General features: G+C 35.9%; 1 protein-coding gene across 1 annotated transcript in view; it reads right to left on the reverse strand.

The window, feature by feature from the left end:
* Positions 1–17,421, reverse strand: part of DNAH3 (dynein axonemal heavy chain 3) — a 58,406-nt gene that overhangs the window by 32,517 nt on the left and 8,468 nt on the right. The window contains 18 exon segments of the mRNA XM_086473320.1: positions 167–259; positions 1,154–1,355; positions 2,086–2,222; positions 3,385–3,564; positions 4,885–5,001; positions 5,547–5,661; positions 6,135–6,226; positions 6,564–6,775; positions 7,058–7,202; positions 8,920–9,073; positions 9,653–9,776; positions 11,053–11,237; positions 12,681–12,859; positions 13,413–13,518; positions 13,664–13,800; positions 14,193–14,372; positions 15,637–15,832; positions 16,524–16,649. Of these exon segments, the coding sequence (XP_086329446.1) occupies positions 167–259; positions 1,154–1,355; positions 2,086–2,222; positions 3,385–3,564; positions 4,885–5,001; positions 5,547–5,661; positions 6,135–6,226; positions 6,564–6,775; positions 7,058–7,202; positions 8,920–9,073; positions 9,653–9,776; positions 11,053–11,237; positions 12,681–12,859; positions 13,413–13,518; positions 13,664–13,800; positions 14,193–14,372; positions 15,637–15,832; positions 16,524–16,649 (2,680 nt within the window).

The following is a 17,421-nucleotide window of genomic DNA, read 5'->3' on the forward strand; positions in this document are numbered from 1 at the left end:
TTTCTTCAAGAAATTCAGAGTTAAAACTTCAGACTGGTACTACTGAACAAGGAGAGCTGGATTCCACTTAGTTTCAAACAGGTTTCCTTGGTTAAGAACTTCAGCAACCTGTTCATGCACAGTTGCTTGCGAAATCTATTTTATACTACATTTCAGGAACAATTACCTTGATATATTCTCTTATGCCATCTTGAACAACTTGTCTGACACTGGCCAGCATCATTTCCTCTACTTGCAAAAGCCATTTTTCTACCATGCCCTTCAAAAAAGAAAAAAACAGTTCAGAGTCAGTGCACATTTCCTGATTATATTTGTTGAAAAGAACAAATTCTTTGAAACATGTTAGATTTAAATATGCTTTCTGCTGATCTGGGTGTTGTATATAGGAGGAAGAAAGGTTGAAATTTCCCAAATTCTGACAGGCAACACTGCAGTTTAACGCTGTCTGAAGGCAGGTATATCAAGGTAACTCTAAAGACAATCCAGCTGAAGAAACAGCTACGTACATTTCATATAAGCATAAACAAAATCCACAGATCACACAGTGCATGGTCAGTTGAGCTTGGTCATTTTAACCCAGGGCATGTTTTGTTCATGGAAGGTTCAGGGAAAAAAGGCATCTGTAACTCACAACATGCCCCACCTTTCCTTTCTTTTTGGTTATCATACAGCAATTCAGCTCTATAGCTTCACGTTAAGAATAGCAGAAAAAGTTGGAACTGAGACACTTCTCAAAATTTATAATGCTACTATTTCTACTCAGATCCCTTTTGAACTAATGCTCTGATTCTTCACTGCCAGTCATTCATCATTTCCATCATTCCTCTCTGTTTCAGCCATGCTACATACACAGGCATATAGAGAGTTTGGTGCAGGGTGTGCGTGTGTGTGTGTGCGCATGTGCATGTGTATGTACATCTTCAAAGTAGTAGGCAGGTAAAGCTGCAGAAAAGTGCCCAGAGGAATTTAACCCCAAACTGGTAAGTCTCACTCCTTTTTGTAGGAAAACCTTTTTTTTATTAGAATACCATTCTGCACACACACGCCTCTCACAATCTGATCCTAACTGCTTTAAACCTCATTCCCCCCAAAATACACACTCTAGGCAAAGTATTAATTTAATATCATAGAGTAAAAAAAAATTTTTAATTACTTTTGCATTCTCTGGATAGATTTTATCTATGAAAGGAACGATTTCTTTCTCTGAACTGATCATGCCTACGATCTCCAGATCTTCTGTGAACTCCAGAGTAGCAATTCCTTCAAAACACTTCTTTAAATGTGGTTGTACTCGAAGGGGATCCTTTGTTTCAGACAGTATTTCAAGCAGCTCATCATTAGACAGGAAAAAGAATCTGTTAGAAAAAATACAAATAATGCACATGCACTTTCCAATCATGAAAATTGTCATTAATAATCTATTAATGCAAGGTAGGTGGAATTGGTTTTATAATTGCTTAAGACACTAGTATAACAGAGAGGAAATCGTTATCTCAAATCCCTTTTCTTAAGCAATTTTTAACATTATGAAATTCATCACACCTGCTTTTTCAGAATTTCAATATGACCATCCTTTTATGCAGGGGAAGGAAAAAAAAAAAAAAAAAAAAAAAAAAAAAAAAAAGAGTTCTTAAGTTCATGCACGAAAGACCAGAAAAGACATCTATGCAGCTGATAAGTACCTTGTAAAAACACAGAATCTTCTTCCTCATAATCATATATATCAAACAGCTCTGCACAACTAAAGAGGGTAGGGCAGAGACATAATGGCAAATCAGCTATGGGAAGGTGGCAAGTTCCTTCAAAAATGCTCTGTAAGTGATCATTTTTCTAAGTCTTTCTAATCATAAGTTTACACTGTCCTAGATAGATTTTTGCCTCTGCACCTCTGCCTGTCCCTGGTATTGCAAATTGAACTGGAGCTGAGGAAAATGATGTCTGGAGAAAAGAACAGGCTTTCATTTTTTTTGTTGCATGGGACTGTGTCCCACGTGTTTATAAAACGAGACTTTTCAGTTCAGTAGAAATGGTTTGAAAGAGCTTTTAGCTTTTTGTCTCTAACTTAGGCCTGTTTAATTAATTTACCTTGGGAAAAATAATCTTTTCTTCTCCAAGTAAGTATTCAAGCCCTTTTGAATGTCTTCTAAGAGAGTATTCGCTTCCTGAAGTCTCTCTAACATCATGGGTTGTTCAGTTGCTACAAGCACCTTTGTGTCTTTCACCTTTGTAAAAACAAATACACAGCAGAAACTGCTAAAGTTGCAATAGGTTTGTACATTAGGATTGTTAAAAATCAATCACACACGTTGCAGGAGGCTAAAAAGCTTATTCTTCCCTGTAGTGTGCTTTCATATTATTAAGCATGTATCCATTATTTGACAGTTTTCAGACTGTCAGTTTTACCAAGGCAAACTTTACAGACAACGCAAAGAGGAAATAGCCACAGGAATTAAAATCTTTGGTACTTGCTCCTGTGTCTTGAGCTTGCTGCATTTTTTTCCATTCACAAATAAGTTCCGTCAAACAGACCACAGTACATGACAATTATTCTCTGTTCTTGCCATCTAGGTTGCATTTTTTCTTTCTGGTAACACTCTTCCTAACTTGAAAGGATACTCCCATTTCAGAACAGGCTTCATCTTTCACAGTCTGAGCTGTTAGACAGGTCCCAACTTCTATCTAGTTATACCGATTATTTCAACACCTTTATCACACAATCATACACTCCCAATGTTTTTGCCAAACATCTCAGCTCACACTACCACTAAGTATCTGGCCTTCTACTCAACTTCGTTGTTGGAAAGGAACTGAATAGAATACGCAATTGGACTTACTATCCCCATTACCTTATCCTGACACACTACCATCTCAATACATACTCACCGAAGTTTTGAATAACGATGCCATCACATAGCAGAGAGCAATCATATGCAAAAAAAAAATCCATTTAGTTGCTCTAATAATGTATATGACTTAAAAGCCTAATGCAAAATCTAATCATATCCAGAGAAGCCTTTGTACAGATTGTCAGTGAACTCTGAAGCAGATCCTGACAGCACAACTTGTTCACCTTTCTACCTAATTCTGATAATTTAACCATACAAAAGCCAGAGAATTTAGAATTAAAATGTTACTTGAGCTCTAATTCATCCTGCAATCTCCAGCCTTTACAGAAATCTCAAAGGAATGATGATACAATCTGCCACTTTTACTGCAAGACTAGATTTTGGTGGGCTTTCGTAAAGGACTTTCCACTCTGTATTATACCTTCTTGTGACTTAAATACAAATATCTAACTCCAGAAAAGCCAGTAAATCTTCATGACAGTAATAATCATGTTACCAGATATGCATAAAAATACACGATTTAAATGCAAGCACTTACCACTTGTGCCATAATGTCCTTCCAGTATGAATCCACAACCCCAAACTTTCTGCCCTCTTCAGGCATTTGAGCTACAATGTCTTCTGAACTAAAAATTGGTTCCAAATACAACCATGTGGCCTGACATTTTAACCAGCTATCTAGAATATCTTGTGTTAAACACAGCTTATCTTTCCAAGCCTGTAACGAAAACATTTAATATTTAAGCAAAAATCACATCAAGAATTCACTTACAATGAGAAATCTAAAAGCATGAGTTGCTTGGCTCCAAAGAGGGGGAAAAAAAAAAAGAAAGAAAGAAAGAAAGAAAAAAACCCCACATGCAATTGAACAATTTCAAGAGGGAGAAACTTTATTTAAAAAAAAAAAAAAAAAAAATCAACTAACAAACATCTGAATATTTCTTATAAACAATAGACATTCTTTCAGTAGCGCTTTTCACAGCAAGTTGCGAGAGAACTGCCCAAGAAGCTGACTAAAAGATGACTACCATGGCAATTTAGAACCTCTTCTTTTAATTCTACTTCTGTACTTTCTATCTTATCATCAATGAAAGGATAAAAGCTTAACAAGGTATTCAGCAGATGGAGTAAACTGTCAGTTCACAGGACCTATATGGAGTGGGTTCAATCTTTGGCTCCCCAAAAAAGCCATTTCATGTAATACTAGCAGTACAAATTGGTTTTAAGACCAGAGAGAGACTCTTTTTGAATAAAGAATTTCAGATAGCATTGCTTTTGTGACTTTGACAGTCTACAGTGTAAGTAAGGGATATGCAAGGGAATGTATTGCAGGGAGAAAACACAGCCAGCCTGTGTTGTTCACTATTCTGCAAGAGGTACATGGAGATCGTTAAGAAAGCTCTATGTTAATCGTTCTCTTTCATTTCACCAGCTCTACTGGAAAGCAGAACTCAGCCTTATCTACAATTTGGCTAAAGTCTCCAGGAAAGGACAGAATTTTGGTCTCAGCATTGCTTACAAATCATCACTATTAGGCCAGAAAAAGTAGCATTAAATACTGATGGGAAAGAAATTTCTGCTTTTTGCATAAACTTCCTATCAGAAATTCAGCATCTTTACCAAAGATCACATCTTTACAAAATAGTAGGACAGCTTGACTTTGAAATCCTTTTGGATCATGCCAATACCAGAGGGTTACAAATAAATTATCTCTCTCAACTGACAGACCTATGACTTTTTACACAATGCAGCAGGATTTGTTTAAATCAACTGACCCATTCCCAAGACATTCAACTAAAAACCCATGCTTATAATGACTAGGCTAGCAATGCAATTACAATTTCTTTAGCTGTAAAGCAAGCTTGCATATCTTTGTCTGAAAACCATTAATTCAAAGCTCTTGAAGAAAAACATGAATGCATGTTCTTAGAAACAGTTAAAAACTATGTAACTTCTTATCATGCCAAGATACCTTAAAGGACCTAGGGGAAGCATATTATGAGACACCCAACCTCAAATCAAACCAGCTTTTCCTTACCCAGCATTCAGCTTCTATTGGTTTGATGAAGGGAGAGCCACACATTGTCTGAGTCTTTACGATGTGATCATCCAGCAAAAGCTGGATGTCATCAATTGCTGACAGGATGCTGGTGTTCTGTAAATACAGCACATTTTGATAAGGCAAACAGCGATTGCTTTATTTCACTGCTCCAACCACACACTCATTCAGCTTTCTGTTTCCCCCTTCTCTATGATGTCTGAAGGTAAGAAAGTAGCAAGGCATTGAGAAGGTCTGCAACCTGTTTGAAGATACGAAAAGGTATCCACTGTACAACTCTGTTTCAAAGGTCAAGAGATAGTTTTGTGAATGGGAAGCTACTTTTGCACCGTGATTCTTGTTTCTTCTGGGCAAGTTCAAATTTCAGTACTGACTAGCTTTCCATACAATGCTGGAGGAGCTCTCAGGCTTACAGATTTGTTAGGATAAATACGCTCAGATCACAAGTTATCCAGATATTAAGGTTCAAATATAACGATATATAGTAATGAAGACATTTGCCCAGGCTCTGGGGTATGATACCACTTTCCATCATGCCACAATGAATCAGCAGTTAACTTCCCTCTAATGTTTCTCAATTGGCATTCAGAATCAGAGTAATTCTTTTCAACAACTTATATATTGATTTGGTGTTTACTCACAGTATCCCTACACTTCACCAGGCTGAACTGCATGTTGACCCACTCGAATTTCATTTTCTCTATTGATTTCTCTAAGGAATACTCTTTACTTGCAGCTGCTCCAATAGGTTCCAGCCTAAAATGAAACGAAAAATACCTTTGAAATGTTTTTGTAACATCGCTGAAGAGAAAAAAAAAAAAACACAAAACCAAAAACAAAACAAACAACAAAACCCCAGTTGTGGGTAGAGTTGCATATCAGACTACCTTGCACATGAATTTGTCAATAATGTCATAGATTCTTATTTCAAGGAATATATTTGCACTTTCAGGCTCACCTAGCTAGAGATATTAGGATTAATCTGAAGATAAACACAGACAGAAAATTCTGAATGTGCAAATTAAGTGGTTTAGAAATACAATTCTGTTTGTTGGTGCCTTTGTGCTACAAGAACAACTAATAGTTCCATCCATAGCTTGATAAAATACAGGTGATTTTACAGCCCATTCTAACAGCACACAAAAAACCCCAAACAAACTAGTGTTTGTTATCTGACATATGAAATACAGTGACTGTCTAAAAAAACAAGAACAGAGTAAGATTCTTACTGATCAATGTATTTTGAAAGTCCAAAGTCCAATATGTTTTTAAGAGTAGTAGTTTTATCAGGTCTGATCTCACATCCTACAATTTCACTAATCTGAAAATAAAGTAAGAAATAAAATCTATTATCAAGATGCATGTTTGTAACAGACTTCTCAAGCAGCAAGAAATAAATGCTAAAGAATATTAATGCAACCCCCTAATTTGCTTTTCTGACATAAATTAATAATTCAAAGAAGCTCCTGCCCATACCATTACAAATTTCAAAACTGGATCTATCATGTGACAGGATAAAGGATCTTTTTATTGTGAAATATAGAACTAATTAATACAGAAATTAATGTATTTCATAGTATGGAATATATGGAGTAGTATATTGAACTGTCAGTTTCTGCAGTAGAATACTCCCACAGCTAAAGCAGAGTTTGTAGTACCTGCTCCCAATGTCTCTCCTTCATTCCAGGATTGCAGGCAACTGATAGGACAGGAAGATGCTGTTTAAATTTATCAAGTTTATATTTCATAGTTTCTGCTAAGCGTCTAGGCCCAGCCAAATCTGGAAAACTCTTACTGAGTTTGTACATAGTCCTCCACATATTTCCAATTTCTTCAGTAATTTCATCAGCATTCAACTTCTGGAGAGATCCTGAATACAACAGTATAAAAAAAAGCACAGCAGGCACATCAGTACAAGGAGATTTCCAGGGTGGTTTATTTACAGGTATTTATAATCATTCTCCTTTAACTAGAAATCAATTGTGTTACAAAAAATTATCTTAATGCAAAATCCAAGTCAACAACTGTATTTCAGAGGGCTTAGCAGCATTTATTTCTCCAAAACTATTTTCTCACAACTAATCAACCCTTTCAGCTTCTACTTAACTCACTGAAAATTACAAGTTTTATCAAAGGAACACCAAAGCCTCACCATTCATCCATTCCTCAGATTTGGTATGGAAATTATATGCTGTGACCCAAAGCTGCTCAAAGGGTTGTTTGTTTGCAATTATGGTTTGCAGTAGAGGAAATTGACTCTTGTCCCGCTCAAGTAACTCCTCTTCTTTATTAATAGCCTTTAAGGGGAAAAAAATTAAAATAATAATAATAATTTTAAAAAATATCTTATTTCCATCAAAAATTCCTGCTGTTTAAAATTTTAACTAGGTAATATTGAATACAATTGTTTTACATGTCAAAGCCAGGCAGATTTGTAGATTTAGGCCTGTGGATTTTAGGTAACTGTGTTCTTGAAAATTCCCCTAGTTATTTGTTGGTATATTTTATTACTCAAATAATTTTTAAAAATCTGTACCTATTTTAGAAATAGATAATACACCATAGCATTCAGTGAAACCAAGGCTCATAAGTTAACAACCCACTTTGAAACCCAGATGTAAACTACTCAGTCACACAGGCTCACAGGAATTTTGTTCACTTGTGATTATTGTTTCTATTACAGAAACATCTGGGAGCTCTAACCAAAACAGACATTAATTGCTGTGCTTATTCATGGTAAGATATTGTCTTTGCCCAAAAGACCTTAAAAAAAAAAAAAAAAATCAATGTGCAAAGATTTACATTAAAAAAAAAAAAGAAAAAAAGTATTGCCTTCTTCCTTTTACAGGTAGGGAGGCGAAGCACAGAGAAATGCTGTCAGAAATGCAGAATCTGAATTCAGACTGCAGTCTGAATTCAGTCCCAAATCTGTGCTTTTTACAGTGATGACAGACCTTTCATAAAGCTTTTAATCATTCAGTGTGAGATGCAGGCAGAGAAATTTAAAGATCCACATTCCAAGATAATTTTTAACTTCATGTATTCACTAAGGTGATTGTCATGTCATTTAAATTGTGTGGATACACCCCTCACTGTGATCAAGAAACTTAAAACTTAATTACTTCTTCTGATCTACCTATAACAGTGTATCAGCACTGTTAACCCACACTAATTAAATATACTAGATGCCTTTAAATCAGATTAAGAGTTGATATGTAGGACTCACAATTTATCTAAATCCTAAACTCATTTAATTGGTTCCATTTTCTCTTTTGAGCAGGCCTTAATTAAAATCTTGACCCTTAAGGCTCCATATATGCAGAAATCTCATTGTCTCGTTAGATTTAGAAGATTAATTAAGCCTCACAATGCCTGTGAGGTCTCTCAAAGCTAACCATTCTCACTTCCCAGCAGAGGCACAGCTAAGACAAACTATTCAACCTAGAACCACACAGTATGCTAGATGGAAAGCCCTGAATAGAATTTAGGAATCTTGGTCTTCAGTCTCCTTCTAGCACCCAAAAGTTCCATTTCTGTGATATAACACATATTTAATGCCTATAGGCAACTCCTGGAAACGACACAGTTGAAAAACATTTGGTTTTAATTAGAGGACAAGCAGAGGGATTAAAAACCCAGCTCCAGTAGCACAAACCACAGTTCAGGGAAAATGCTGCCTCCCTAACATTCTGCTCCTGCCAACTCTACCAGAACTGTTTTCAGTGGATAGTGTTCTGTTACCAATGACTGCTTGGAAACACTGAAATTCAGTATTTCAATTAAAAAAAAATCCCTAAACTGTTTTTCCCCCAAAAAATAAGCTCTTCAACTCAGCAGTAAGGACAACTCAGCATACAGGGACAAGAAGGTAATTGCCACGTGCTTGTGAATTTGGAAATTTTAAAGCCATCTTGACAATATATAGCCAGAACCCTGAAAAAAACAGGGACAGGAACCAAACTTTTGCTCATCCAGCACACTGCAACACTCCATACTTGCCTAATAAATACTAACCTCAAATTCTGATAGTGCATCTTCTAGATTCTTATTTAACTCTTTAAATTTCTCAGCGTTGTTCTTCATTTCTTCTAGGGTCATGACATCCAGCTTTTTGTAGTTTTCTACTTCTCTATTATAACCTTCAAGAGCTTCCTCAAACTGAGAACACCTGAGGTAAAGATAGCTAAGGTAATATGATGTTCTCTTTCACTCCTTTTCAGGTTTCAATTATTTTATTAATCGTAACAGGCACTGTTAAATGAAATCCGATCTCAGAATTAGTGTAAAGTAAATACAGATGCCAGTGAAAACCCATTAATCAGTTATATCGATACTATGCAGTTCATAGGATTAGAATTCAAGGTTCATTTTTAAACCTCCCAATTGATTTAGTTCATTTACATTTGCTACCTTTACTACCTGGAAGAAATAAAGGAAGAGTGAAAACAACGTAACAAAATTATGTGTAATGCTGTACTAAGCAATATAACAAGATAAAATTATGAATATTCTAGCAACATCCTTCATTCCTCCTTTCAGACCTATTTAAGTATAGACATGTTCTAATCCACCCTCATCAACAGTATTTTCCTGAAATCTCCGTTAATACTCTGTAGCCAGGTTTCTTCTTTAATTTCTCAGCTCTCTTCTGAGTTTTCCTTCTTTGACATCATCTCCCTTTTGCTGATAATGAGATTTTTCTTTACTTTAAAAATATTCAGTGAAAGAAAACATCTTAACACCATACCTTTCAAGCAAAACCATCTCTGCATGATTCCTCCTGTTAGACAACTGATCTCTACTGTTTTCAAAGATTATCGTAATCTGATCAGGCCAATGGAAAACTGTGCTGTTCAGGTTTATGTCATCATCTGAAGTAAAAAAATATATAGACATCTTTAAGAAAATATCCTTTTACCAATGATCTAATAGAATGGCTGTTGTGAAGAGTAAGCAAAGTGGCTAAAACTACATTTAGGAATAAGCTGTCTAAGAAGCTACATATTTCATGCTGCTCAAGTTAAGAATGTAAAGTTCTCTGAATGAGACCTTAGCAAGGCACAGAAAACTAGTAAGAACAGCTATTCCAGAATATCAGTTCCATTCAACTACGCACACAGACCACTCCCAACTAAATATATATATAATACACCCACATAAGGTGGATAAAAGTAAGGTTTAAACCATTTTCAGTCCACAGTGTGTAAATGCCAAATTATTCACAAAAGCTAGAGTATGATAACTACAATGAGCAGACATCTCCATCTTCATATCTGTCTATTCATTCAGTGCATTCAGCTCATTGTAATTAACTGCAGGACACATGCCTATAAACCCAGCTACAAAGAATATGTAATTATGAAATACTACACATGCAAACGCTCCAGTCCAAAACGTAACAGCAAAATACCTTGACTTCCATAGGCATCCTAATTTTTAATCAGAAATAAATTCTAATAAACATGGCATATCCTAGTTATTTCTATCACTATCTGATCTTAAGAGCATATTCTGCTTAAGGAGAAGGGATCACCCTGTCACCAAAATGGGTATGCATTCATGTAAGCGCTCTTCATTTTTATGTACGGCAAATACAATACAGCCTGTGTGAATGGCACATTTTTTAATAGAAGTGCAAACTGAAAGCAACTTCTACAGATGTTTCTTCCATCTTGGAGAACAGCCTTTATATTAACCAAGAACAGCAAACCATCACAACAGAACGACAAAAGGCCTCCACTGATGTCATACTCAACTGCAGAGATACAAGTTGTCACACTTTCCAAAAGCTGTCACAGAGCCTTCAAGACACAGCTTTTTAGATGTTTTTTCACTGAAGACTTTTTATTGAATAACTCAGAGGTGTAATACCATTTGGCCAGATTACATGATATTAATCTAATAACACTTAAGACATTCTCTAAAACAAAGAAACAAGCACTGTCTGTGCTGTGTGCCATTTCTCTAACCATTCCTTCCTGCATTGGTACATTTTGGCCTCTACTAAATTCTTTCTATCTCATTTCTGTCTCTTTTGGAGTTTTCCATTAGCATTCTAGAAGATGCAACATTTACGCATGCAGAGCCAAATATCTCTATATTAATATTTTCGTATGGAAATTTTTATATTCTTTAATTGAGACATACAAGAAAGATCAGCATAGTCCACGAGGAATTTCAATCTGTGTGCTGCTTCAGCAACCTCCTGTTTCAGTTTAAAAACAGTAACTTCACTGGATTTCTTTAAGTATGCATCGAATTCCACTAGCTCTTCAGTGTTGAGAGGCACCTCACTCATTCTCTTTGCAATTAAGTTATATTCATTGCAAATTCTACAAAAAAATAAGACAGACATATCACTGGGATCATAAGTAAAGAAAGATGGAAGATCTTGTTAATGAAGTTTGTCTTCTAAACAAGACTATTAAATTGTTTCATAAATTAAGCATTCAGATTGAATACACACAGCAGACACGTATCATAAAGGACACCATTTTACTCTATACAATCAGTTATATTGTCCTGCTATGTTTACAAGAATTAATATACAATAGAACGATTGTGAAGTTGGTTCCAAATCACACCTAACAGCATATTAACAGTTTCCTTCATACAGGTTTAGACCTATTTAGTCTTTTCAAGACCCAATCCACTGCAGAAAAAAATGTCTGAACACAGTAAGCATGAGCTCACTTAATCACCCCACAACAATAAAATCAAGTGCATGGTATGAAACAAAGATATAAAGAGAAAAATTATTAAACAATCAAGTACATTTTACATCATACATGGGAACAGAAAATACAGAAAGGAAGACATCCTTTTCCTTCTCCCCAGCGATACATTTTCCTGTTCCAGATTCCAGTTCAGTACTGCAAATAGCTATACAGACAGCAGGCATGCCAACAGCAACCACACACAAACGACAGGTTCCCTTAAACTAACTCAAGCCTTCCAAATGTTCGGTGTTCAGCGTCAGTTCATTGCCTAGATCCCCTCCACAGTAAGTGGAGGCAGAGAGGCCCCTCTAGACCATGGTTCATCTCCACCTGGAGATGCTTTTTAGATAAGCGGGTTGAATCATTTCTTTACGGTGACTGTCTCTGTTCACTGTGGAAGCGTTCTTTAATCGCTAGGGTGGTGTGGGCTTTTTTTTGTTGGGGATTTTTGGTGTTTGCTGGGGGGTGGGGGTGTTTTTAATTTACAGAAACAGGATTATCCCATTACAATGGAGTCAAATTATATTTTTAAGGGTTTTTGTTTGTTTGTTTGTTTTGTTTGTTTGTTTTTGTGGTTGGGTTTGGGTTTTTGTTTGTGGGTTTTGTTTTTTTTTTCTTTAAACTCACCAAGATATGAAACCAGGACCATGACTTCCCTAAGTGAAAAAAAAAAAAATAAAAAGAAAAAGTAAAAAGAAAAAAGAAGCAAAAAAAAAGTCAGGGACAAGACAAACACAGAGCTGCATAGTACATTCTTAATGTTGCTTTAGCTGCACACCAGCACAGGAAGCAAGGACCTCAACTCAAATCCTACAAGGTCAGTAAAGGAGGAAAGAACAATGGCGTATTTCCAGTCTATGTACACCCTATACAGACTAAGTTAGATATTTATTTACAAGTATTTCTGTTCCTGTTAACTTTAAATACCCACTTTGGTGTCCTTCCACACGTCTGATCAGCACTAAAAAACCGAGCAGATGAGAAGTTCTCTCATCCACAGATACAAAGCATCAGTTCACGAAGGCAGCAAGAACCATGCATGCTAACAACATGTACCTTTTATTTAACTCTCTGTTTTCCATCACTTCAAATTCAATCAATCTATCTTTAAGATTTTGGGTCCGATTGCAGAGTTCCTCATTCAGTTGTATGGCATCCAGACTGAACATGGCCAGAGGAACAGTGACACGCATGGAAGCAATCTCTCTTTTCAGTTTTGTCAAGCTGTCAATCTTCTACAAATGGAAAATAATACATCTGTTATTTTGCCTTAAAGTCTAAGGATGAAAAATGGTTCCCGTTCAACAAATGGCTAATGTATTCCAAACAGAAGAAGAAATAACTATTTTTTATTTTTCCAGAGCTCATCTACTATCCACAGGTTCCAGGGCTGAAAGCTTTGCACAGTAATATGCCATATTCAGGAACACCACAAGTTGCCTAAAGAAATATTTAGCCATAGTTTAATTCAGGAATGCAGAGAGAAAAGTAGACAGGGCTGACTAAGTACATTCAGTCAAAAGACCAGCAGGCTGCAGATTCACTGAATACTCTGGGCAGCCTTCCACTGGACTTCTACTAAGACCCAACAAAACCCATAGAAGAAGGTCATAAAGAAACCTCCTTCTACATTTGCACAGCAGCTCTGTAAATTGAGAGGTCTTCCTCAGTATTCCCAAGGGTAAAACAAGTGATTGGAACGGGAGTTCCTCAGGCACTATATTAGGAAGTCAAGTGTGATGTGTTAGTTGCTGTATGAACATGTAGCAGTTGTCAGTTACGTATTACCTCTGTTAAAGCTTCTAAAGAATGACCTTCCTTCAAGAAATCTGTGACATCTTGCTGTGCACTGTTGTTCAAAAGATTGCTGTATTTCCTGTACACGTTTAAATACCTTAAACACAGAAAATCACAAACCCAAACTTAAGATTCCAATATGAAGATTATCTATAATAAGAAATAAATCAACTCAAACTGTTTGAGTCAAATGGATAGTGTTATGAATCTGAGGGGCAATGGAGTTAACAGCCGAAACTTACTTCTGTGGACCAATTATGTTGCTCTCAAAGATCTTTTCAAGTTTATTCACATACTCTGAAAACAACGATTCATCTGGTTTGACTGTACTGAGAGTGAGATCATCTCTTTTTAATTCTGGAAACAGAAATTTTTCTACCTAAAAGGAACCATCACAAATACTGTAATAATACATACAACAGAGGAAATAAGGTATTCTATTACCCATTCACCCACTGCTTCAAAAAATGTATTATTTGATAAAAACACTGCAATGTGAAAAGGCTCTGATTCATAATTAATACTTGGTTACACACACAGCTTGCTTGTGAAAACTATGAAAATCAGACCAGGGCTTTAATGTAACTTGAATCTGAAAAAGAACAATTTCTATGCTATCTCCTCTAATCACAAAAGTTCACACAGTTCATGATACATAATGCTCACCTTTATCTTCTATTTGTCGGTTTTCTGTCTCATTCATAACTTTTTATACCATAAACAGGTTTTATTCATATTGTATTTTGTATGCAGCTATAACTTATCCAGTACCTTTGGAAGCTCCTCAGCACTGTGCAGGATCTCCCTGAAGCAACGACTAACTAAATCCCAACATTCTTTCAAAGGTGGCTCAAAGACAATCTTGGGTTCTTCTACACCAAGTTTGATTGTTAGTATCTGAGGTACAAAAAACTGCATTTCTTGATATGGTTCTGTAAAATCATTTCCACCCTTAGGGAAAAGAACAAAAATTGTACATGCCAAAGAAACCAGCTATCACAATGATAATTTCTAAAAGCTTCAAACTCCCCCAAATCTCTTAACTACACAGCACCAATGGATCTTCTTCCCTCATTTTTATTCAAAACAGTGATACCAGAGTTTAAGGTGTCAACTCCTAAATGAAACTATAAAAGCTGGAATTAGGAACCTGGATTTAAGCTTAATTGCCTTGATTTTCCCTTAAGTAACAGAAGGAAAGCATTAATTATCATACAGTACTAAAGCTCTACAAAAAAATATCCACAATGCCCATCAGAAATAAAATCTAGAAACAAATACAAGAGCCTGGTTTTTTAATTGCCTTGTATGGTTAGTAAGAACTGCCCTACCCTCAAATTTCCTTTACAGTAATGGAGTCCTAATCCATGACTAGACTTGTAATGTAGACGCTATAATGACTTAAGAAAAATATAAAATCAAACCGAACCGAACAAAAAAAACCCAAATCATCCCACAAGACAAAGAAATCTAAAAAAACCCTAACCATGAGCAACACCATCATCACCCAGATGCAAGGCTTACCATAAGGTTTGACAGCATTTTGTATTAAGTGTGATCCTCTGGTTGCAATTCAGTATTTAATCTGCCACATTTATTCTGTTTAAATATGTTTCATTTTGTCTTGTCCTAATAGATCCTTGATAATCTGCTATTTAAAGAACTCATTTCCTCTAAGAGGCAAATTTATCGTAGCCGAAACAGTGGTTAAAAATCTCATGGTGTAATGTTTATTATTAAAATTATGTGCATGACTTGAAATAATACAGGGCACTCGGTATAGAAAGGCACACCACATGCATAAAATACCTCTGCAAAGGATTACATACATGACTATGCACACTTTTAACTTCAAAGGGGATTATTCATGTGCTTTCAGAAAAACATTTAAGTGTTTTGCCTGGCTAAGGCCAAGAAAAATAAACTAAAACCAACAACAACAAAAATGCACACTCACTCAAGACAGAGTTGAAAACTCCTACAAACCGCTAGTTGTAACCTAGGCCTGCAAAAATGATTATTCAGGTAGGCAGTTCTTGCCTGTGCAAAAAAACCCCACTGAGTATTCACAACTCATGAAGGTTCCAGCCATTTTTTATGGAGGCAAGACCTATCTGGGATATTTTAGCCTCCAAAGAGCATCACATTTTATGGCTATATGAATTATTATCTCCATGTAACACTGAAAACTATAGATACACTTCACAGCATATACCTTGTGAATCATAAAAAATGCAAGAAGATCTTCTAAGGAGTTAACAACCATCTCACGTAATTGTAACGACATTAGAGTTGCTGCTGAATGAAAATAGCTTTCAACTCGCTGAGAAGAACCACAGTCATTTTCAGGAGCAAAATGAAGCCAATTACTTTTCCGATCAAGGAAAATGGATGCACAAGTTGGGATCCACCTACAATGAAATAATATGGAGACAAAGTTTTTAAAGGCTTATTAGTCTTACTCTGCTCCTTGCAATGAAGTCTAAGCTCACATATTACCCAGAGAATGAGCAAAATTCAAAGGGCTAGCAGAGAATTGTTAACTACACGTCAAACAAAACTGTACCTACCAGGACTCAGAGGAAACGTGGGTTTTTAGCTAAGGATTCTTGTTATAATGAATGCCTACTATTAGTTTAAATTAATATTAATAGACAAAATACTAGAGACAATATTAAATTATTAGCATCAAATGGGAAACTTGAGGTTGGAAGAGATCTCAGGTGGCAGAATGCAGTCACCTTTTATCATGGGGTATTACATCACACAATCTCCTTTTTAAACTGATCAATTTCCATATGAGGAAATTTTTATAGATTTAGACTCCACTCCTCTTGTGGTTAGAAACCTTCTAATTTCCAGACTACATTTATTCATAGTCAGTTTATTCCCATCTGTTCTTCTACAAGCACTCTTGCAGTTTCAATAGCTCTGTCAGCACCCAGATGTTTATCCCTCGATGTTATTTTCCCCTTTGTTTTGGCAGCCTTGTGGTTGGGAGTAGTGTCATCTCAGTCTAAGATCTGTTTTAAAAAGGGAGCTTCCTGTAAATCAGACCCTAAGATACTCTCTTTATCTACTGTTACTACAGTTAGCACTGACTTGTTCTGAAGAATATTGTGAGCTTCCACACAGTGCCTTCGAACGACCTCCTCAAATTCCGCAGGCAACAGTGGCAGGTCTCTACAAAGCATTTCTTCAGTGCGAACAAACCTTAGGTGACTGTACCTATGAAAGTAAAACAAACAGTAGATATTTTATGGAATTCTGTTTAAAAAAAACCCAACAAACCATGAAATATAGTCAGGAAGGTCTCATATGTATTTATAAACACTAATAATATAATTTCATTGATGCATATCACTTCATTACTAAGCTGTCCAACAAGTGCACTTTAATGGTTGGGATTTTTGCTACTGGCAAACATAAAAGGTTTCACAAATCTCATTTTGTACTTGTTATATTGAAAATTGCATTACTTTTTGCTAAAATGGTCAGAATAATTTCTTGTCCTTTTCCTGGACTCAGTGTATCCAAGCATTAAAGAACATACAGAATGACACCTACTGCTGCTATTCCATAGTAATAGTAATAAGTACCTACCCTGGCTACCCCCTGGGGAAAAAAAAGTAAAATTTCATCAGCATGGCATATATCACAGTCTGTAACATATAAGAGCTTAAATTCCTGCAAATGTTATTTAAATGCAAAAACAGTTCTCAGGATCACTAACTACCATACTTCATAAGAAAGCACATCTCAATTTTCAGAAGTCCCCAGAACTACTTCAAACTACACACATCAGAGAGGCTCAATTTTAAGAGTTACTTTTATTAATTTCAAGAATCAAGATGAGAAATCCAGATCACTATTTACTTGAATCTTAACTTAGGGATAACATCTTTAAACAAAGGGGTTGATCTTTTCATAGCATGCTGTTATCTGTTCTTTACTGTGGACATGTAAAACATTCATGCTTGCATTCAGAGTCTGCATGAAG

This window comes from Leptosomus discolor, chromosome 14 (assembly GCF_034619465.1).
Source record: "Leptosomus discolor isolate bLepDis1 chromosome 14, bLepDis1.hap2, whole genome shotgun sequence".
NCBI classification, from domain to species: Eukaryota; Metazoa; Chordata; class Aves; order Leptosomiformes; family Leptosomidae; genus Leptosomus; species Leptosomus discolor.